This window comes from Rhinoraja longicauda, chromosome 12, assembly GCF_053455715.1.
Source record: "Rhinoraja longicauda isolate Sanriku21f chromosome 12, sRhiLon1.1, whole genome shotgun sequence".
In the NCBI taxonomy this organism is placed as follows: domain Eukaryota; kingdom Metazoa; phylum Chordata; class Chondrichthyes; order Rajiformes; family Arhynchobatidae; genus Rhinoraja; species Rhinoraja longicauda.
In genome coordinates this window covers 5176521-5201116 of record NC_135964.1, presented here as the reverse complement: position 1 = coordinate 5201116, position 24596 = coordinate 5176521, and the positions used below count along the sequence as shown (strand labels likewise).

Sequence of the window (24596 nt, the reverse complement as noted above, 5' to 3'; positions counted from 1 at the left end):
GTCACTCATCCCAGGTAGGACACAAAATAAAGGAGGGGCAGAATAAATGTTCCAATGAACCTTTTATAGCCCACCAAGTGGAAAATCCCCTTGATTCATAATGTCCTTCGTTAATACATATCGCATCACACTTGTGAAGGACCCACTTGCAGAAGCAAGTTGCTGATACTCTGGTATACCAAATTACAAAGTCTTACAGAGACATATAAAATTATAAAAGGACTGGACAAGCTAGATGCAGGAAAAATGTTCCCAATGTTGGGGGAATCCAGAACCAGGGGCCACAGTCTTAGAATAAAGGGGAGGCCATTTAAAACTGAGGTGAGAAGGAACTTTTTCACCCAGAGAGTTGAGAATTTGTGGAATTCTCTGCCACAGTGGGCAGTGGAGGCCAAATCACTGGATGGATTTAAGAGAGAGTTAGATAGAGCTCTAGGGGCTAGTGGGATCCAGGGATATGGGGAGAAGGCAGGCACGGGTCACTGATTGTGGATGATCAGCCATGATCACAATGAATGGCGGTGCTGGCTCAAAGGGCCGAATGGCCTCCTCCTGCACCCATTTTCTATGTTTCTATGTTACGAATATCAAGAATGCTGCACTTAGAAACCCACATTGTGGATTGCTCGAGTGAAGTTGGAAAACTCCACAGGATATGATCAACATATTTCCGTCAGTTTGTGATCCTTTGTCATTGTGTTACCAAGGGGCCACTGCTGAGATATTTGTTCAATATTCCTTTGACTGCCTCATTGTTTCTTACTAACAATGGGGAGAAAAAAAAATCTAATGGCAAAAAGAACATTTTCAGTTTGGCACAGATTTATGGCCTTCCAGCAAACGGACAAGTGCGTGGATTCAGAAAATACACAACGCAGAGATAGTAGTTCAGAAATCCAGGCCCGTGAGCACAATCCACTCATCTGTGGGAGCCATCTGAATACGAATACATGTTTATATCTATCATCTGCGTATGCTTGAAATGTACAACAGATAATCTGATGGTACATTGCAAATGCGTCGTAATTTTGATGAGCAATCCTACCCTGAATCTCCCTCTGTCAATATTAAAGATACGGAGCAAGATGAACCACTCTGTTGAAATCGCCTATACTGAAGTGTAGCACGCAAAGGAGTGTAACTGCCGCCATTTTAGTAAGCAAAACCCGCCGTTCGCTATGCCTCTCGCAGTGTAATCAGTGTGGGGGAACAGTATGTGTGATGAGCTAGATAGAGCTCTTAAGGATAGCGGAGTCAGGGAGTATGGGGAGAAGGCAGGAACAGGGTACTGATTGAGAATGATCAGCCATGATCACATTGAATGGCGGTGCGTACAGGCTCGAAGGGCCGAATGGCCACCTCCTGCACCTATTGTCTATTGTCTATTGTCGATGATACCATAAAAATGCAGAATATATCTCATCTACCAATTCACAGATTTTTGTTATTTTTCTTTTAAAATGTTTCTGCAAGTTTCTGCCTACTAAAATGGCGCCGTGACATACTACGGTTTTTAGGGTCGAGTGGTCTATCTTGTTCCTTTAGTATCTTTGGTCAATATGCAGATCAGTGATCGCGAAAGGAACTTAACTCAAATTGACCTGTATTTGCTCCCACCCATCCTGTCCAGCTAAAGTGGTCACTGAAACTCATTCATAATAGGAGCTCGAGTTGGCCACATGCCCCTCAAGCCTGCCCAGCCATTCAATATATCATGGCTTATCTGCCCCAGGCTTCATCTCCTCCATCCCTCAGTTCTCCAGACCCCTCAATTCCCTGCTCCTGCAAAAATGTATTTACCTTATCTTGAAATGCTCTCTTAGCCTCTACGTGGTGGAGAATTCCAGATATTCAACACCCTCTCCAAGATGGGTCATGTACAAGTGGACCACTTATGGTCAGCTCAGAGATCTGTGCACAAGTGGTCATTCAGGGTCCGTGTCTGAGAGTTGTCACCAGGACGCTGCAGGAGTAAGTTGCCCAATACGTTTTTAATTCCACAACTTGGTAAGTTAAGAATTGGAAATCAGTTTTGTTTTCCAAAAATGTGTCAACCGAAGATAGACACAAAATGCTGGAGCAACTCAGCGGGACAGGCAGCATCTCTGGAGGGAAGGAATGGGTGACGTTTGGGTCGAGTCCCTTCTTCAGACCCTTCTGTCCTCCAGAGATGCTGCCTGTCCCGCTGAGTTACTCCAGCATTTTGTGTCTATCTTCGGTGTCAATGTTGGGGGAGTCCAGAACAAGGGGCCACAGTTTAAGAATAAGGGGTAGGCCATTTAGAACTGAGATGAGGAAACACTTTTTCAATCAGAGAGTTGTGAATCTGTGGAATTCTCTGCCTCAGAAGGCAGTGGAGGCCAATTCTCTGAATGCATTCAAGAGAGAGCTAGATAGAGCTCTTAAGGATAGCGGAGTCAGGGGGTATGAGGAGAAGGCAGGAACGGGGTACTGATTGAGAATGATCAGCCATGATCACATTGAATGGTGGTGCTGGCTCGAAGGGCCAAATGGCCTCCTCCTGCACCTATTGTCTATTTTCTATCTGAACCCAGCCTGACCTATGCTTTGACTTCAACCTCCCAACCAATGAGATTGTCCTGCCTCTGTAAGTGCCCTCTGATAATCCACTGTCTTCTCAAGGCTATTAATGGTGGCCAATAACTGCTAGCAAGCCTACATCTAAGAGTGCCTTTTAAGTAAGTGCATCTGTTCCTTTTGAATATTCGTATTAGTGTGTGCGTGCTGTGAACTTCCACCTTGTGGTTTCCTGCTCCTGGCGGTTGAGAGTGTTGCCTCATCATTCACCAGAGTTGCAACAGCATTGGCTAATAAAGAATGCTTGTAAATGAGATCAGCTTTTTTGTAAGCTGTCTGTTTTTGTTAAGTTGGCCTCACAGGTTACAGCGGCCTCAATCTGTGGGTAACTTCTAATATCATTACCGTCAGTAACTCACAGTCTGTGCTTGAAAGAGCTGAGACCAAGCACATCTGTACTCTGATACACCACTACTGCTGATGTCGTGGTGCTGATGTTATCAGGATGCATCACAGCTTGGTTGGGGAACAGGTCCATCCAAGACCGCAAGAAATTGCAGCGAATTGTAGGCACAGCCCACACCATCACTCAAAACAACCTCCCTTCCATTGGCTCCATTTATACCTCACGTGGAACCCCATCCACACACAGCCTCCGGCAGCTCACTCCACCACCCCTTCGTGTTCCCTTGGAGATGGAGCCAACATAGTCAGGGATTATTTTCACTCTTGTCATTCCCTTTGCACTCCTCTCCCACCAGACAGTAGATTCAAAAGCAGGTATCACCAGATTTAGGAACAGCTTCTTCCCCTCTGTTATCAGGCTACTGAACCGTCCAACCCATAAGCTAGCGTGTACTGCCGATCTTCCAACCTACCTCATTGCGGACGATGCAACTTTTCTATGAAACTATAATGCTACAATGGGACAACGTTATGTTCAGATTGAACACTGATTTTCCGGCAACTGGTGTTCTGCCCGTCCCTATAACCCGGGCAAAATTACGAGAGCTCAGTTGAAATTCCCTGAGCGGCCACAGGAGGCGTTGCGAGTGGTGAGCGCTCCTTTTTGTTGTGTCCCTCCCTCGTGAAAGAATTAGTTGTTTACATCCAAACACTGAAATCCCTCCTTGGCCTTTGTCTAATTCTATCTCTGCTGGCTCGATGTTGAAGTTTATTGTGTTTCAACTCTGCCTGGGCCCCACGCACCACCCCACGACGCGTCCTCTCACCATTCATCCAACCTTCCTCTTACCCTCTGGGACTCTGAACCTCCTGTCAAGCATTCTCTAACTTACTGGGCACCTTTGAAAGGCTGCTTCCCAAAATCCCTTTTCAACTATGCTCTCGATCTTCTATCTGAGCTGTTCTGCAAATACAAAACAGGAGACCCTCGTTTTAACAACCCCCTTATTATGGATTTCGGAAATAGCGGACAGACCTGCCGACCTATCGTTAAGTAACGATGATCGAGGAAACGGGCCATCGTTGGCTGTGGGCCAGGTGTTAGTGAGTTATACAGACAATGAAACTCACCAGGACGACAGTGAAACTAGTGCAATGACCAGGGTGGGGGAAGGACAGAGAGAGAGAGGATGCAAAGGGTTACTTGAAGTTCAATTCTCATACCACTGGGTTGTAAGCTGCCCGCGCGGACAATGGCCGTTTCCTCGATCATCATTACTTTTTTTGCATATCTTTCATTCCTTTGCTCTATATCTCTCTACTAGACCAAGTGGACCCATTGGGCCCAAACCTCTCCTGCATTGGTGCAGATTTAAACTTGAAAATGTGAATAACTTTAAAAATATAACACCGATTTCAATGAAACCTCTTCCATTAGCACCAAAGGGACGACGGTGAGTAAGGTGGGCCTAAAATTGTCGCGCTATCGTGTACCGTTTTGGCTGTAGTTCAGGAACAAACAAACAAACAAATGAGAGCTTTAGTATATAGATATCACTATATCTCTCCTTTCCCTTTCCCCTGACTCAGTCTGAAGAAGGGTCTCGACCCAAAATGTTACCTATTCCTTTTCTCCACAGATACTATCAGACCCGCTGAGTCACAGCAGCATTTTGTGTCTATCTTTGGTGTGAACCAGCATCTGCAGTTCCTTCCTACACACTTAAAGCCAAACTGGATGAGTTGTACAGATGAGGTCTATCACCTTGTCCATCACCTTGCAACTATGGAGACACAAATCAGATTCTGCTGCCGAGATCTTAAAACCTGAGCTGATAAACTTCAATAAATGGAAGGTATTTATTCACAAAATGCTGGAGTAACTCAGCAGGTCAGGTTCACCTGCACCTCCTCCAACCTCATCTATTGCATCCGCTGCTCCAGATGTCAACTTATTTACATCGGCGAAACCAAGCGCAGGCTCGGCGATCGCTTCGCTCAACACCTGCGCTCGGTCCGCGTTGGCCAAACTGGTCTCCCGGTGGCCGAGCACTTCAACTCCCCCTCCCATTCCCAGTCTGACCTTTCTGTCATGGGCCTCCTCCAGTGCCATAGTGAGGCCCACCGGAAATTGGAGGAACAGCACCTCATATTTCGCCTGGGCAGCTTGCAGCCCAGTGGTATGAACATTGACTTCTCCAACTTTAGATAGTTCCTCTGTCCCTCTCTTCCCCTCCTCCTTCCCATATCTCCCTCTATCTTCCTGTCTCCACCTATATCCTTCCTTTGTCCCGCCCCCCTGACATCAATCTGAAGAAGGGTCTCGACCCGAAACGTCACCCATTCCTTCTCTCCTGAGATGCTGCCTGACCTGCTGAGTTACTCCAGCATTTTGTGAATAAATACCTTTGATTTGTACCAGCATCTGCAGTTATTGTCTTAAACTTCAATAAATGCGTCTGTAACTGTCTGCTGGATCTGTCAGGTTTAGATTTGAACTGCAGTGAAAATGTGAACTGTAGGGCCGAGAATGTTAACCCAACTGACATACCAGCCAGTGCAAAAACTATCCTGTCTTGGCCAGCAACCGTTTTTAGATGTAAAATGAGTGAAAGTATTCAGAAAACTATCCATGGAGATTTTAAAAATTCAACTGATGGAAGCTTTTGATAATTAACGGCCAAAATCGAAATACTGTGCCTTTTTAGTATAATTCAAACTCGCACATCAATGTACAGTCTCATACTGTTTAAAGTTATGAATACAGCAATTCATGGGCTCGGTTTGGGTGAGTCTCTGCCTTTTTCATTCATCCTATTTGGGCCGTCTCCAAAACTAAGTAGAAAAACATTTGCAGACAGTGGTGTGTGTGGACTGAATCCCGTCTAGAGCTGGGTTACTATGGATATCACCACAACACCCAGCATGAGCCATGGGTGGAACCTCAGTGAATATCTGTCCAGAGTTGGGAAAAGAGTGGGAGTTTTAGGGAAGGTGAAGCTGCAGCCAGTTTGACAGGGTGGGTTGCTGGGTCATAAGTGATTGGAGTAGAATTAGGCCATTCGGCCCATCAAGTCTACTCCGCCATTCAATCATGGCTGATCTGTCTCTCCCTCCCAACCCCATTCTCCTGCCTTCTCCCCATAACCTCTGACACCCGTACTAATCAAGAATCTATCTATCCCTGCCTCAAAAATATCCACTGACTTGGCCTCCACAGCCTTCTGTGGCAAAGAATTCCACAAATTCACCACCCTCTGACTGAAGAAACTCCTCTTCATCTCCTTCCTTAAAGAACGTCCTTTAATTCTGGGGCTGTGACCTCTGGTCCTAGACTCTCCCACTAGTGGAAACATCCTCTCCACATCCACTCTATCCAGGCCTTTCACTATTCTGTACGTTTCAATGAGGTCCTCCCTGTGGGTGGGAGGGTGTGTGGGAGGAACTGTTGACGGAACTACATAAGACCAGGAACTGTAGCAAAGCCGAAAAGCTGCACTGTTGGCGGGTAGAATTGAGAAGTGAACACTTTCTCCCAATTCTTTAGCTGCGGTATGCCCAGAGGGACAATCTGCCAAACACTGTGCCGGAGAGTATACTCCAGAGATGCTGCCTGTCCCGCTGAGACACTCCAGCTTTTCGTGTCTATCTTCGATTTAAACCAGCATCTGCAGTTCCTTCTTACACACTGTGCCAGGGAAGCCAGAGTTTTTTCGTATTTGGGAAAATAAAGCTCATGGTTGATTTTTTTGACAAAAGTAATGTACTTTCCTGCCGCTGGCTGCTGGAACAAAGCGTGAGTGGAGAACGGCGGCAGGTAGTGCACAACACTGTGACTTGTTGATCACAGTCTTCCGCGTCAGTAAAGACGCCCTCTCCCCTCCAGACAACTCCACCCCTGGTCATTTTCTCATTTGTCAAAGGGTTGTGAGTGCTGCTCGTATCCAATCTCCCATGGCCAGGCAGGCAGGTGGAGGGATGTATGTAGAATCATCAGAGACGCACATCAGCTTGGCTCAAGTTAGGAGCAGGGGACGTACAACGAGATCTGGGTGCCCTAGTGCACCAGTCACTGAAAGGAAGCATGCAGGTACAGCAGGCAGTGAAGAAAGCCAGTGGAATGTTGGCCTTCATAACAAGAGGAGTTGAGTATAGGAGCAAAGAGGTCCTTCTGCAGTTGTACAGGGCCTTAGTGAGACCGCACCTGGAGTACTGTGTGCAGTTTTGGTCTCCAAATTTGAGGAAGGATATTCTTGCTATTGAGGGCATGCAGCGTAGGTTTACTAGGTTAATTCCCGGAATGGCGGGACTATCATATGTTGAAAGACTGGAGCGACTAGGCTTGTATACACTGGAATTTAGAAGGATGAGAGGAGATCTTATCGAAACGTATAAGATTATTAAAGGGTTGGACAAAGACCCCTTCACCCAGAGGGTGAAGAACTTTTTCACCCAGAGAGTGGTTGGAGTCTGGAACTCACTGCCTGGGGTGGTGGTGGAGGCGGGAACACTCACAACGTTTAAGAGGCATTTGGATGGGCACTTGAAATGCTACAACATTCAGGGCTACGTCCAAATGCGGGAAAATGGGATTAAAATTAGACTGTGTTTGGTATCGGGCGGCGCGGACACGATGGGCCGAAGGGCCTCTTTCTGTGCTGTAGGACTCTATGACTCTATGACTCTATGACTCTATGACACGTTAGAGGCAGGAAACATGTTCCCAATGTTGGGGGAGTCCAGAACAAGGGGCCACAGTTTAAGAATAAGGGGTAGGCCATTTAGAACTGAGATGAGGAAAAACCTTTTCAGTCAGAGAGTTGTGAATCTGTGGAATTCTCTGCCTCAGAAGGCAGTGGAGGCCAATTCTCTGAATGCATTCAAGAGAGAGCTGGATAGAGCTCTTAAGGATAGCGGAGTCAGGGGGTATGGGGAGAAGGCAGGAACGGGGTACTGATTGAGAATGATCAGCCATGATCACATTGAATGGCGGTGCTGGCTCGAAGGGCCGAATGGCCTCCTCCTGCACCTATTGTCTATTGTCTATTGTCATTCTCCACATTTTCTCACTTGCATTCTCCCACACTCACTCTCGTCCCAGTTTCTTATTCTGACTTTGTGTCCCTTTCCTCCCTCCTCGTCTCCATCTCCGGCCCTTCCTTCTAATTGTCCCCAGTTTCCCTCGTCTCTGCGTTTTAGCCCTCCCGTCCATGGTCTCCCTTCTGAAGTCTGGAGAAGGGTTTCAATCCGAAACGTGGCCTGTTCCTTTTCTCCGGAGATGCTGTCTGACCCGTTGGGCGACTCCAGCATTTTGTGTCTCCCTTCAGCCTGTTCGTCTCCCTAACCCTTTCTTATACACGGCACATGCCTTGGTGAGCAGACCATCAGAAGAATAAGCAGGGCACGTGCACCAGGACAAGTTACTGCAAAGCAAAACATGCAAACATAGCATGACGATGACTGGCAAAGAACATGAGTGCCATAAGGTACCAGGCAGTGGCCGTTTCAACAAGGGAGTTGAACCGTCTGAACCCATCACTGTTAGAAACATAGAAACATAGAAACATAGAAAAATAGAAACATAGAAAAATAGAAACATAGAAAATAGGTGCAGGAGTAGGCCATTCGGCCCTTCGAACCTGCACCGCCATTCAATATGATCATGGCTGATCATCCAACTCAGTATCCCGTACCTGCCTTCTCTCCATCCCCCCTGATCCCTTTAACCACAAGGGCCACATCTAACTCCCTCTTAAATATAGCCAATGAACTGGCCTCAACTACCTTCTGTGTGAAAAAAAAGTTTCTCATCTCGGTCCTAAAAGACTTCCCCCTTATCCTTAAACTGTGACCCCTTGTTCTGGACTTCCCCTACATCGGGAACAATCTTCCTGCATCTAGCCTGTCCAACCCCTTAAGAATTTTGTAAGTTTCTATAAGATCCCCCCTCAATCTTCTAAATTCCAGCGAGTACAAGCCGAGTCTATCCAATCTTTCTTCATATGAAAGTCCTGCCATCCCAGGAATCAATCTGGTGAACCTTCTCTGTACTCCCTCTATGGCAAGAATGTCTTTCCTCAGATTAGGAGACCAAAACTGTACGCAATACTCCAGGTGTGGTCTCACCAATGCCCTGTACAACTGCAGCAGAACCTCCCTGCTCCTATACTCAAATCCCCTTGCTATGAATGCCAACATACCATTCGCTTTCTTCACTGCCTGCTGCACCTGCATGCCTACTTTCAATGACTGGTGTACCACGACACCCAGGTCTCGTTGCATCTCCCCTTTTCCTAATCGGCCACCATTCAGATAATAGTCTGCTTTCCTGTTCTTGCCACCAAAGTTGTCGGGTCCTTGTCACAAGCATGCTGGATATCATTTGCTCGTCACTAAAGATGTCCCTTCAGAAAGGTGCCTGCTGCAGCCACATCAGCAACTTCAGAGCAGAGCGAGGAAACATCAAGATCATCGTGGCCATGACTTTTGACGCACACAACTTCCTCCAAGTTGGGACTGAAAATATTTGTAACAGGGGCGTCAGAGTGGCGCAGTGGTAGAGCTACTGCCTGACCGTGCCAGATACCCGGGTTCCATCCTGACTACGGGCGCTGTTTGTACGGAGTTTGTACCTTCTCCCCGTGACCTGCGTGGGCTTTCTTCGAGATCTTCGGTTTCCCCCCACACTCCAAAGACGTGCAGGTTTGGAGGGCTTGGTATAAAAATGTAAATTGTCCCTGGTGTGTGTAGGATAGGGTTAGTATGCGGGGGATCGCTGGTCGGTGGGCCGAAGGGCATGTTTCTACGCTGTACATAAACTAAACTAAACTCAACTCGGAGTTTTCCAAGTCCTGTTCCATAAGGGAGATTGCAAAGACATCTTTAAAGAAAGCTCAAGACATTCTTGCCGGAACCAGCAGATTTCTTGCTGGGGACCATCAGACAGAGAGAGGGTACAACTTTACCCGGATCACACCCATCCCCTTCTCTCTCATGCAGGGGAAGCGTTCAGTGAATGTTGTACAATCATTTTGTTGTTCTGTCTCCAGTTCCTGGCAATGTACTGTGAATATGGGCACTGAGGCTTTTGTTAGATGAGAAACGCAAGAGTTTAATGAACCATGTGAATGTTGCATATCAGTTCTGAATGAAAGAGGTTGATGATGGGGGCTGTGGTGAATTGAACAGTGAGACAAGTAGTGTATTGGAGAGGGTATGCAATTTGTCCATGCATTCAGTGAGCTTTGATAGTTCTTTGTGGTCATTGAAGTTCTTCCAGCACTGCATTCAGGAATCTGAGCCTTACAGCACTGAGTTCCATTAATATCTCTTACTGCTACCGTTGGAATGTGGTCTTCTTGCAGTCCCTCCAACTGGCCCACAGATTCAGCCTTACAAATGCATGCATGTTGTGCCATGTGTCCCTGTTTCCCAGTATATGACAGACCAGAAGGACACCAGCTAAAAAGCTAGAAGAACACAAAATGCTGGAGTAACTCAGCGGGACAGGCAGTGTTTCTGGAGAGAAGGAATGGGTGACGTTTTGGGTCCAGACCCTTCCTCAGATTCTTCAGACTCCCACTTTGTGTCTATCTGAGATATTCCCAGTTGCTACCCAGACCTAACCCCTCAATCAGCTCAAGTGAAATAGAGTATATGCTTCAGAATGCTCTTTATGGGAACTGGCTATGAGAAGAATGTCTGAAGAAGGGTCTCGTTCCGAAACGTCACCCATTCCTTCTCTCCAGAGATGCTGCCTGTCCCGCTGAGTTACTCCAGCATTTTGTGCCTATCTTCTGTTTAAACCAGCGCCTGCAGTTCCTTCCTACACATGTTGCCGGCTAAAATGCTGCCCCGATGTCGAGTAACTCCGAGCAGAAACTTTCAGCAGAAGAAACCCAACGATTACTGGACAAAGTCTGAAGAAGGATCCTGACCCAAAACTCCACCTATCTGTCCCCTCCACAGATCCAGCCTGACCTGCTGAATTACTCCAGCACTTTGTATTTTGCTCAAGATCCCAGCATCTACAGTTCCTTGTACCTCTGATAATTGGTCCTCCTTACTGTGCCCACCAATCTAAAGCGCATCCAGCAGGAGCTCAATGCTGAAACAAGCCATAATACAAAATGGTGGAAATGTAGAAACAAGGAACTGCAGATGCTGGATTACAACAAAGGACACAAAGTGCTGGAGTAACTCAGCGGGCCAGGCAGCATCTCTGGACAACATGGATGGGTGACGTTTTGGGTAGGGACACTTCTTCAGACCAATTAATACAATTGGAATGACTCAACCATGGGAATACTATTGAATGGAGGTGACATCTGACTCAAATAATTTGGAGTTAAAGATATTTTGACCTATTCTACAATCAACAAGAGGTGAAGAGAATGATTTAATCAAATCTCTAAAGAGTATTTGGACGTAGCAAGAGCCTGCTCTGAGGGAGCCGGTCCAGCAAGCCGACAAATTTTGTTCCATCATATCCAGATGAAGCATCACCTCCCACGTAGAAACATAGAGAACAGGTGCAGGAGTAGGCCATTCGGCCCATCGAGCCAGCACTGTCACTCAATGTGATCATGGCTGATCATCCAAAATCAGTACCCCGTTCCTGCTTTCTCCCCACATCCCATGTTTCCGTTAGTCTTAAGAGCTGAATCTAACTCTCTCTTGAAAACATCTTGCAGTATTTGGCAAACTTCATCCAGCAATTGTGCCATTGCGGCATCCTGAAGGATCACTCCTGCCAAGCCAGGGCGAACACCAGTTGGCTAGCAACACCCCTCACCCCATCCACGGACATTACTGACGCCAAGGCCAATTAATTGGCAGATACCCGGGAGGTAACAAGATACTTCAGCACCTTGTGTGTACGAAGGAACTGCAGGTGCTGGTTGAAACCGAAGATAGACACAAAAATCTGGCGTCATTCAGCGGGTCAGACAGCATCTCTGGAGAGAAGGATTAGGTGACGTTTCGGGTCAAGACCCGGATCTGAAGAAGGGTCACCTATTCCTTTACTGCTGTCTGACCCTGGACTCTGACTCTGACTCTGAATCTTGTATACACTGGAATTTAGAAGGATGAGAGGAGATCTTATCAAAACGTATAAGATTATTAAGGGGTTGGACACGTTAGAGGCAGGAAACATGTTCCCAATGTTGGGGGAGTCCAGAACAAGGGGCCACGGTTTAAGAATAAGGGGTAGGCCATTTAGAACTGAGATGAGGAAAAACTTTTTCAGTCAGAGAGTTGTGAATCTGTGGAATTCTCTGCCTCAGAAGGCAGTGGAGGCCAACTCTCTGAATGCATTAAAGAGAGAGCTAGATAGAGCTCTTAAGGATAGCGGAGTCAGGGGGTATGGGGAGAAGGCAGGAATGAGGTACTGATTGAGAATGATCAGCCATGATCACATTGCTGGTGCTGGCTCGAAGGGCCGAAAGGCCTCCTCCTGCACCTATTGTCTATTGTCTATCGACCCGCTGAGTTACTATCCTTACTTCAGGTACATACTGTAGGAAGCCTATATGTGGTTGTACAACTCTCTCATGCAGGAAGGTAGTTGTTGTAACAAATTAAATTTGACAATGTATCCGATTATAACACTTCGAGATGTACAATTACCTCCTAACATGCGATGGAGAACGTTTACTTCAATACAGAATACATTACCATGTATGGATGTAAGAATCACATTAAATATATACTGAGCCCCTTTCAGAGTGGAAGAGTCAGGAAGTCATGTCCCTGCTTTATAAAACTTTGGTTAGGTCACATTTGGTGTATTGCGTGCTGTTTTTACAGTTCTTACATTACAGGAAGGAAGTGGAGGCTTTTGAGAGTGTGCAGAGTACATTACCAGGAAGTTGCCTGGATCAGAGGGTATCAGTTACAAGGAGAGGTTGAACAAACTTAGATTGTTTTCTCAGGAGCATCAGAGGGTGAGATAGAGGTATGTAAAATTATGAGTGGCATAATGGATAAGGTAGACAATTAGAACTTCATTCCCAGAGTCAAAATGTCCAAGACCAGAGGGCATAGCTTTAAGGTGAGAGGGACAACGTTTCAAGGGCAAGTTTTTTACACAGAGATTGGTGGGTGCCATATAAAATTATACAAGCTAGAGGCAGGAAAAATGTCCCAATGTTGGGCGAGTCCAGAACCAGGGGCCACAGTCTTAGAATAAAGGGGAGGCCATTTAAAACTGAGGTGAGAAAAAACTTTTTCACCCAGAGAGTTGTGAATTTGTGGAATTCTCTGCCACAGAGGGCAGTGGAGGCCAAATCACTGGATGGATTTAAGAGAGAGTTAGATAGAGCTCTAGAGGCTAGTGGAATCAAGGGATATGGGGAGAAGGCAGGCACGGGGTATTGATTAGGGGCGATCAGCCACGATCACAATGAATGGCGGTGCTGGCTTAAAGGGCCGAATGGCCTCCTCCTGCACCTATTTTCTATGTTTCTATGGAACACCCTGCCATGGTTGGTGTTGGAGGCAGATATATTGGAGTTGTTCTGTGGCTTTTAGATAGTCACATGGATATACAGGGAATGGAAAGATATGGATCACTTGCAGGCAGAGGAAATTAGTTTAATTTGGCATTATGTGCAGCACATACATTGTGGGCCGAAGGGCCTGTTCCTACATTGTATACTTATCTGCTTTACTTCGACAATAAACTTGAATGTGAAATGTAGACTGTGTGTCTGAAGAGTTTTGTAAATTTCAAAAACAAACTTTATTCAGAATAAAAATATGTGCGGCATAAAAAATTGTGCAAAAACTCTTTGTACATTCTCTATACATTCAACAGACACAGCCAGTGGTGTTTGCATCTCTCTTTAAAGAGAACACCTCATGTGTGTGCTCACCAAGATTGGAAATCTACCTATGACAGGCACAAAATGCTGGAGTAACTCAGCGGGACAGGCAGCATATCTGGAGCGAAGGAATGGGTGACGTTTCGAGTCGAGACCCTCCTTCAGACTTCAGATTCTCCATTTGAGTCTGAAGAAGGGTCCCGACCCAAAACGCCGCCCATTCCTTCTCTCCACACATAGAAAACATAGAAACATAGAAAATAGGTGCAGGAGTAGGCCATTCGGCCCTTCGAGCCTGCACCGCCATTCAATATGATCATGGCTGATCATCCAGCTCAGTAACCTATACCTGCCTTCTCTCCATACCCCCTGATCCCTTTAGCAAAAAGGGCCACATCTAACTCCCTCTTAAATATAGCCAATGAACTGGCCTCAACTACCTTCTGTGGCAGAGAATTCCACAGACTCACCACTCTGTGTGAAGAAATGTTTTCTCATCTCGGTCCTAAAAGACTTCCCCCTTATCCTTAAGCTGTGACCCCTGGTTCTGGACTTCCCCAACATCGGGAACAATCTTCCCGCATCTAGCCTCTCCAACACCTTAAGAATTTTATATGTTTCTAAAGATGCTGCGTGTCCCGCCGAGTTGCCCCAGCAGTTTGTGGCTGTCTTTGATTTAAACCAGCATCCGCAGTTCCTTCCTGCACATTTGGAAATCTGTCTGACAGAATGCAGAGCCAACTTTGCCGTTTCCACAAGACTCCACTCCGACCTCTGCTTGTAAATGGTGAGAGCTATCGCTCTGTACAATACTCTTCCCAGGCGGTGCTTTGCACCATTCTAGGCGGCGAGCCTACATCTGTTACATTTTCAACACCACAGGAACACTCGTGTGTTGGGTGTGTTGCCTTTTCTTCACTGAAACAAACAACCAGCCTTCACTTCCTGTGACCTCAACCTTCCTGTTTGCAATGGAAACAGCCATTCAAAGCCTCGATTTAGCAATTACACAATGCAAGCAATGAGTTAGTGTTAAAAGTGTCAACCCCAGCAGCAACAAGGCCGCACTTGGACAGTGTCAGCAAAAACATCTCGATACACCTGTGATGGGCAGTGGACAAATACTATTACTGCCAGCAGGAGGAGATTTTCCATTAAACTTTTTATCTTAAACTTTTCTCTCTGGTTAAACAACAGGCAGCACGGTAGTGCATTTGGTAGAGCTTCTGCCTCACAGGGCCAGAGACACCGGTTCAATCCTGACCTTGGCTGCTGTCTGTGTGGAGTTTGCACGTTCTCGCTGCGACTGTGTGGGTTTTCTCCGGGTGCTCTGCTTTCCTCCCACATCCCAAAGGCGTGCAAGTTAGTAGGTTAATTGGCCTCTGCAAATTGTCCCGAGTGTGCAGGAAGGGGATGAGAAAGTGGGATAGGAGGACTAGTGTGAATGGGTGATCGAAGGACCGGTTTCCAAGCTTTTTAAGTTTTAGTTTCGGAGATGCAGCGTGGAAACAGGCCCTTCGGCCCAGAGAGTCTGCGCCGACCGGCGATCCCCTCATTCACTATCGTACACACACGAGGGACAATTTTTACAGTTATACCAAGCTAATTGACCTACAAACCTGTACATCTTTGGAGTGTGGGAGGAAACTGGACACCCGGACAAAACCCACACAGGTCACAGGGAGAACGTACAAACTCCATGCAGACACGCACCCCTAGTCAGGATCAAAGCTGGGTCTCTGGCACCTTAAGGCAGTAACTGCGCCACCGTACCGCGACTAAATTCTCTACCACAGAAGGTAGTTGAGGCCAGTTCATTGGCTATATTTAAGAGGGAGTTAGATGTGGCCCTTGTGGCTAAAGGGATCGGGGGTATGGAGAGAAGGCAGGTACAGGTTACTGAGCTGGATGATCAGCCATGATCATATTGAATGGCGGTGCAGGCTCGAAGGGTCGAATGGCCTACTCCTGCACCTATTTTCTATGTTTCTATGTTTAAACATTCTTCTGGGACAATCTAAGCATGACCTATTGCACCCATTTTAAAAAAAATCTTTTTCATGTTACACCCTATACATTTTCTGTTCATTCAGAGATTTCTTTCAAACTATCTAAAGTTTCAAAGCCTTTCTTTGCGTCGGCTCAACATTTTATCGTTTTTGCAGCTTAATTCGCATCACTGCATTATTTAAGAAGAATTCAAAGCACTGGACAGACTGAATTATTAAGTGTTTTGAAGGCAAGGTGCCAAGGTGAGGTCTGGGATCTGTAAATGCCAACGATTTTGACATGCACATTTCAGCACCAAGACAAACAGGCAAAAAGGTGGCTTTGCGACCTCATAAAATGAGGAAAAACTTTTTCACTCAGAGTTGTGAATCTGTGGAATTCTCTGCCTCAGAAGGCAGTGGAGGCCGATTCTCTGAATGCATTCGAGAGCTAGATGGAGCTCTTAAGGATAGCGGAGTCAGGGGGTATGGGGAGAATAAGAAAATAACTGCAGATGCTGGTACAAATCGAAGGTATTTATTCACAAAATGCTGGAGTAACTCAGCAGGTCAGGCAGCATCTCGGGAGAGATGGGTGACATTTCGGGTCGAGACCCTTCTTCAGACTCAGTATGGGGAGAAGGCAGGAACAATGATCAGCCATGATCACATTGAATGGCGGTGCAGGCTCGAAGGGTCGATTGGCCTACTCCTGCACCTATTATCTATTGTCTATTGTAAACAGGACAAACTGCTCAAGCAGCGATATTTTGCAAAAGGTCAACTTCATGTAACAACTCAATTCTCTGCGTGTGGTGTTATGAGATTATGCCATTGGGAAGAGGACAATGAAGGTTTCTATGTGCATGACCCTCCAAAGCCAGACACCCGAATTCCATCCCGTCTTCGGGTGCTGTCGATGTAGAGTTTGCATGCTCTCCCTGTGACTGCATGGGTTTCCTCCCATGTCCCCAAATCGTGCAGGTTTATAGTTTAATTGGACGCTGTAAATCACCCCTTGCGTCTGTGTAGGAAAGAACTGCAGATGCTGGTTTAAATCGAAGGTAGACTCAAAAGACGCATTTTGTGTCTCATTCCAGCTTTTTGTGTCGACCATACCCCTAGTGTTTACTGGGACAATTAGTGCGAACGGGGGACCAATGGTTGGTGTGGACTTGGTGGGCCGAAGGGCCTGTTTCCACGCTGTATTTCTAGACTAAATTAAGTAGCTTGTGCTCTGCATGAAGGGGGACTGGGGGACTGTGGAATGCATAGATTTCCAGAGGGTACTCAGTAAGTACTGCATGGAAAATAACAGCTTATGCCAGAGGAGTCAACTTACTGGTAAGGAAGGCTGGCTGGCTCATGCGGGAAACAGTGGGATGACATTAGATAGACACAAAAAGCTGGAGTTACTCAGCAGGACAGGCAGCGTCTCTGGAGCGAAGGAATGGGTGACGTTTCGGGCTGAGACCCTTCTTCAGACATCAGTGGTCTTTTTCTGTTGGCAACCGTGGTGTGCTGTCAGGGTCATTATTCGGACCTCAGCTTTTCACAATTTATACAAGTAATTAATAGCAAGGTATGGTGAGTACATTTACTCAAGTACGCACAAGGACAGGCAAGAAAGTAAGTTGTAAAGATAAAATGAGGAGGCTACAAAGGAAACATGGGTGGCCTATTGAGGGAGCAATGAGTTGGCAAATGGAAATGTGAACTTTTTCATTTTAGTTTAGCATATTATCGTCACGTGCACTGAAAAGCTTTTTTTGTTTGGCAAGAAACTTAAGAAGCAGCATTTTATCTAAAGGGCAAAGGATTGCAGAGCTGGCCAGTGTAAAGGGCTCTTGTGACCTTGTGCATCACTCTCGAAAGACCAGTCACCAGTTTGATACAGTAAACGGGAAAACGAACCGAACATAGCATGTATTGATAGGGGAATCAATTTCAAATGTAGGCTTCAGTTAATACCAGAAACAAAGTCCGCAGGGCATTTGAAATTACTTAAAGATATACCTTTTGCAATGTGCTGGGGAGGTTTTGCATTTCACCCTTTGCACAGATAACCACCATTTTACATCGACACGACAATGTTGCATTCATTCCGATCCACGACCAAGATCCCGTCCTACCCACATCCCAATAAATTCTGATTCCTGTCTCTTTACTCCTCCCAATTACACTGTCAATAGACAATAGGTGCAGGAGGAGGCCATTCGGCCCTTCGAGCCAGCACCGCCATTCAATGTGATCATGGCTGATCATTCTCAATCAGTACCCCGTTCCTGCCTTCTCCCCATACCCCCTGACTCCGCTATCCTTAAGAGCTCTATCTAGCTTCATTGTTGCAACATTCCTGGATAGACTGACAAAAGAAACAGTTTGCATGCAAACAAGTTACATACCCGAGAAACACCCTTTCATTCTATTATTTGCTCGGTATGATTCCACAGTAAACACGGAACTATTTACACACTGTACCACAAGAAGTGGTGAGCCCCAGACGCAGCAACTACATTTGAAAAGACATCCAGGTCCTTAAACCTGTGGGTAAACATTTGCATTTATTCACAAAATGCTGGAGTAACTCAGCAGGTCAGGCAACATCTCGGGAGAGAAGGAATGAGTGACGTTTCGGGTCGAGACCCTTCTTCAGACTGATGTCAGGGGGGCGGGACAAAGGAAGGATATAGGTGGAGACAGGAAGATAGAGGGAGAACTGGGAAGGGGGAGGGGAAGGGAGGGACAGAGGAACTATCTAAAGTTGGAGAAGTCGATGTTCATACCACTGGGCTGCAAACTGCCCAGGCGAAATATGAGGTGCTGTTCCTCCAATTTCCGGTGGGCCTCACTATGGCACTGCAAGAGGCCCATGACAGAAAGGTCAGACTGGGAATGGGAGGGGGAGTTGAAGTGCTCGACCTCCGGGAGATCAGTTTGGTTAATGCGGACCGAGCGCAGGTGTTCAGCAAAGCGATCGCCGAGCCTGCACTTGGTTTCTCCGATGTAAATAAGTTGACATCTAGAACAGCGGATGCAATAGATGAGGTTGGAGGAGGTGCAGGTGAACCTTTGTCTCACCTGGTAAACATATGCATGTATGTCCGTTTCTATTATCTAGATGGCTTGCTGGAATGAGAGTGGTGGGGGAGTGATGGCACACATTGCCCCATCTCCCCTCCCTCCCCAAGCTATTTAGGATTGCTTTCTCTGGAACATCGGATGTTCAGGAGAGACTTGATGAATAAAGTATATAAAATTATGAGAGACATAAATAGGGTCGACAGAATCTTTTTCCCAGCGTGGAAATATCCACCACTAGAGGGCACAGCTATAAGGTGAGAGGGGGAAAGGTTAATGAAGAGGTGCAGGGCGTTTTTTACACAGTGTCGGGGGCCTGGAACACACTGTGATGGTGGAGGCTTATACGATGGTGTCCTTTTAAGAGGTTTTTGGATAGGCACTTGGAAGTGTGGGGAATAGTGGGTTATGGATCATGTGCAGGAAGATGAGACCATCATGTTCAGCACAAACATTGTGGGCTGATGGAAGGGGTGCCAACTATCTCACTCCCAAATACGGGACAAGGTGACGTCACCGCCCCGCGCCCCACGTGACCTCACCCAGCCCGCGGCCACGTGCTCCTGCTCCACCAATGGCAGCCACCCGGGCCGGGAGGCGGGTTGCTATGCAACCTCCGTTAGGCGGCGCCCGGGCCTCCGGACCTACACTGTTCAGACCTACACTGTCTGGGCTTACACTGTCCAGGCCTACAGCAACCGGGCCTACAGCGCCCCCGGGCCTAATAAGGGACAAGGGCGTTCCCGTACAGAACAAACCAATTTAGCCCAAAATACGGGATGTCCGGGCTAATACGGGACAGTTGGCAACCCTCACTGAAGGGTTTATTCCTGTGCTGTACTGTTCTATGTTCTATGTGCTAAGGAGAAAGATGTTGGATGCATTGAGCATTGAAGCTAATTTTCACCTTTTCGTTTTAAACAGTTCCTCAAGTCCTCAAAAGCTGTGCCGAATTCATTGAGGAACATGGCATTGTAGATGGTGTTTACAGACACTCAGGGATTACATCCAACATTCAAAAGCTAAGGTAAGGCATCGCTTCCACCAGTTTCATTTGGATTTAACAGTGTGACAATGCAGGAGTGGGACACGGGTTTAGGACAACAGTCCAAATTGGAATTGCAGGAGATGAAAGTTACCATCTGTTTTACTGGTGTCATTCCCTCTTGACCCAGATGCCATATTTGAAAAGATAGATGCCAAGGAATGTTAATGAGAAGCTGAACACACATTGTTTTGGCTTCAGAAGATAGACTCAAAATGCTGGAGTAACTCAGTGGAACAGGCACCTTCTCTGGAGAGAAGGAACGGGTGGCGTTTCAGGTTGAGACCCTTCTTCAGACTGAAAGTCAGAGGAGAGGGAGTTGTGAGATATGGAAGGGCAAGGTGTGAAAATTACAGATCAAAGCAGAAGCTGCTCAAGGAAATGAAGAATGGTTCATTGTTGGCTGAGGGGAAGGTGACAATGAGGTATTTAAACAGTAAGATTAATCAGGAGGACAGTGAAACTAGTCGGAGAACTATGGTGGGGCTGGGACAGAGGGAGGGAAAGCAAGGGTCACTTGAAGTTAGGAGAAGTCAATATTCATACCGCTGGGGTGTAAGATGCCCAAGTGAAATATGAGGGGCTGTTCCTCCTAATTTGCGTTGGGCCTCACTTTGACAGTGCAGGAGGACAGAAAGGTCAGTATGGGAATGGGAGGGGGAGTTAAAGTGTTTAGCAACTGGGAAATCGCTTAGGCCTAGGCAGACTGAGCGGAGGTGTTCAGCTAAACGATCGCTGAGTCTGCGCTTGGTCTCACCGACATAAAGAAACAGAATTACATTGTGTTTGCCCGAGTTCCTGTTTGACCAGGGTATTAGTACTGTGTAGGAAGGAATGGGTTAATCCGAAGATAGACACAAAAAGCTGGAGTAACTCAGCGGGTCAGGCAGCATCTCTGGAAAAAAGGAATAGGTGACGTCTCGATCTGAAACGTCACCGATTATTTTTCTCCAAAGATGCTCCCTGACCCGCTGAGTTACTCCAGCATTTTGTGTCCATCTTCAGGATATTAGTAATGCCTGGTTATACTCAGTTCAGTGGTGGCACCCTCGGTTCTGAACTAACGCCTTCTTGACCTAGTCCTTGGAACTAAACATTCTTGACTAAAGGGCTTGAAAATTTATAAGGTAAAATGCTTTGTATTATTTTTGATATATGAAAAAGCACCTTAATAATTACCAAACCCCACCCCCCCCAAAAAAAAATGCCGGAATAACTCAACAACAACTTATGCGGAGAGACAATAAAGATTTCGAATCTGCAAAGCTTTTGATTTTCATTTAATAAATATCAAAATTGATTTTAAACAAATATCTATCATCAGGATATTAGTAATGCCTGGTTATACTCAGTGGAGACACATAGTATAAGACAATAACTGCAGATGCTGATGCAAATCGAAGGTATTTATTCACAAAATGCTGGAGTAACTCAGCAGGTCAGGCAGCATCTCAGGAGAGAAGGAATGGGTGACGTTTCGGGTTGAGACCCTTCTTCAGACTTCTTCAGTGGAGACACCCTCAGTTCTGAACTAATGCCTTCTTGACCTGGTCCTTGGGCTTTATTTATTTATTTATTTATCTATTCGCTTGTTTATTTATTTATTTATTTTTATTTATCTATTTATCTGTCTATATATATTTATCTATCTACTCACTCGTCCATTTATTTACTTACGTATCTGTCTACTTATTTATTTATTTATTTATCTATTCGCCTGTTTATTTATTTATCTGCCTGTTTATTTATTTATTTATTTATTTGACATGTCTATTTATTTGTTTATTTATTTATTAGTTTAGTTATTTATTTGCTGAATCTTTTATATGGAGGTAGAAGATACTTGATGTCTGTTTTAATTTAATTTTAAACAGGCGAATAGATAAATAAATAAATAAATAAATAAGTAGACAGATACGTAAGTAAATTTTTGTCGACGCTGATTATCTTTATTTATATGCTGTAACTGTAATTCTTTTTGTGCACAACCCGCAGGCATTGCCACTTTCATTTCACTGCACATCGTGTATGTGTATATGACAAATAAATTTGACTTGACTTGACTTATTCCAACTCCAAGAGGGATCTGATACAAAATGGGGTTAGTTGCTTCTTCACCTCTTCACACGAGCACAAGCTTTGATGAAATGGAACCCACTCTTGCAGTTCATGGTGCTGACGCTGTCAGGACAATTCAAGCACAACAATTGCTGACCATGGGGCAACAGGGCCAGATGGCCCAGGCAAGGAAGTGTTTGAATTAGGTAGACACAAAATGCTGGAGTAACTCAGCAGGTCAGGCAGCATCTTTGGAGAGAAGGGATGGGTTGCGTTTCGGGTCGAGACCCTTCTTCAGACTGATGTCAGGGGATGGGGCGGGACAAAGATAGGATGTAGTAGGAGACGGGAAGACTGGTTTGAGAACTGGGAAGGGGATAGAGAGGGAAGCGTGGCCGTAGTCGGAGGGCAGGAGTGTACAGTGTGTGCTCCGAGTCCGCATGAAATTAATCTGAGCCGCTGTCATCCTGGGACAAAGCACACTCCCAGCCCCCAAACCCAACACAAAGTCCCGTATAAAGTGCAGATACGTCTTGTTTGGGTAACTATAGTGAGCGTGTAACACACTCCCACTCGTGACACAAAACTGAATGACTATATTAATTGTTAACAAAGGGAAGAATGTGACCTGGAGATACTCTCCTTTAAATAGCGCAATGGAATATTTTACACAAAGCAAACAGGCAGCTAGAACTCACAGTTTAGCTTCTTGGCAATGTGGGATTCCCTCCCTCTGATCATGCGCTCACAGCCAAAACGACATCTTAAAGTCTGTCCTGTGTTGGAAGTGAGAATACTTCCAGCCAACACATTTCCATTGCTATCACTAAGCATCGTCTTCAATTATCGGTAAGCTTTATACGACCTTGTTTAGTATCTTGCTCTACCATTTTGCATTTACATTATCATTCTACTTGTACATTCATCTGGAAATTAGTTTTAGCCTGTGCACAAATGTGCAGAACCTCTGCTATTTGAATTAGTAAGGGGAACGTGCTTGGTGCCTTCCATCACAACAGAATTATTATTCAGAGCAAGACTTTGGCTTAGCAATGCATCAGGGTCATGATGTTAAAAGAAAGAAGCTGGGTGTAGTGGAAAGTTGATTTTAATACTGGACGTGCTTATTACAGACAATGGAAATCAAAGAGTCATTGCCATATTACACACTCGCTTAAAATTGGAATTACTCCTCAGTCTTCTGTTAATAGAACATAGAACAGTAGAGCCCAGGAATGAGCCCTTTGTCCCACAATATCTGTGGTCAACATGATGCCAAGACCAACTAATCTCATCTGCCTCATGAGATCCATATTCCTCCATTCTCTGCATATCCATGTCATGGAGTCATAGAGTGATGCAGTGTGGAGATACAGGCCCATCAGCCCAACTTGCCCACACCGGCCAACATGCCCCAGCTACACTAATCCCACCAGGCAGCATTTGGTCCATATCCCCCCCAAACCTGTCCTATCCAAGTCATGTCAAGTCAAGTCAAATTTATTTGTCACATACACATACACGATGTGCAGTGAAATGAAAGTGGCAATGCATGCGGATTGTGCACAAAAAAGAATTACAGTTACAGCATATAAATAAAGTTAATAAGTTACTATAGTGTAGACAAAAATCCATGCACCTGTCTAACTGTTTCTTAAACGTTGGGATAGTCCCAGCCTCAACTACCTCCTCTGGCAGCTTGTTCCATACACTCACCACTCTTTGTGTGAAAAAGTTACCCCTCAGATTCCTATTCAATCTTTTCCCCTTCACCTTAAACCTATGTCCTCTGGTGCTCGATTCCCCTACTCTAGGCAAGGGAGTCTGTGCATCTAGTGCATGTGCATAAGCGGAAGTGGCGGCGCCTAACGGCTGCGGCTTGCTAGCAGTCTGTTCGTCTTTTTTCCTTTTTTTTTGTTGTGTGTCGGTGTTGGGATGGTTTTTGTATATTTTTTTTTGGTTGTGTATGTGTGGGGGGTGGTGGTGTGGGTGGGGGGTGGTGGGGTGGGGTGGGGTGGGGGAAACTTTTCTCTTCCTCTCGGCTGCGGGGCCTAACATCGCCCGGTGCGGCTCGGCCGCTGGACTTTACATCGCCCGGTGCGGCTTGGCTGCTGGACTTAACAGTGCCCGGTGCGGCTCGGCCGCGGGACTTTTCATCGCCCGGTGCGGCTTGGCCGTGGGACTTTACATCGCCCGGTGCGGCTTGGCCGCTGGACTTGACAGTGCCCGGTGCGGCTCGGCCGCGGGACTTTTCATCGCCCGGTGCGGCTTGGCCGCGGGACTTTGCATCGCTGGTGCGGCTCGGCCGCTGGACTTGACAGTGCCCGGTGCAGCTCGGCTGCGGGGCCTAACATCGCCCGGTGCGGCCGGGACTTTGCATCGCCCGGTGCAGCTTGGCCGCGGGACTTTTCATCGCTGGTGCTGCTCGGCCGCGAGACTTAACATCGCCCGGTGCGGCTCGACCACGGGACTTAGCTGCGCAAGGCTTGGTCGCGGGGCCTTTCGTCGCCCGGCTCGGCCGCGAGACGTTTCGGCGCCCGGTGCGATTCGGCCGCGGGGACTTCCATCCCCTTGCGGGGACTGTGCGGGTCGGTCGGGGACGAGCTGTCTGACCGTGGGCGTGGGGAAGAGAGTGGAAGTTTTGTTGCCTCCATC

The 24596-nt window shown here is 46.4% G+C and overlaps 1 protein-coding gene across 2 annotated transcripts in view; it reads left to right on the top strand.

The window, feature by feature from the left end:
- Positions 1-24596, top strand: part of arhgap31 (Rho GTPase activating protein 31) — a 120568-nt gene that overhangs the window by 33025 nt on the left and 62947 nt on the right. For both annotated transcript variants that reach the window (XM_078408921.1, XM_078408920.1), the window contains exon 2: positions 19763-19865. In XM_078408921.1, the coding sequence (XP_078265047.1) occupies positions 19763-19865 (103 nt within the window). The remainder of the gene's footprint in view (positions 1-19762; positions 19866-24596) is intronic.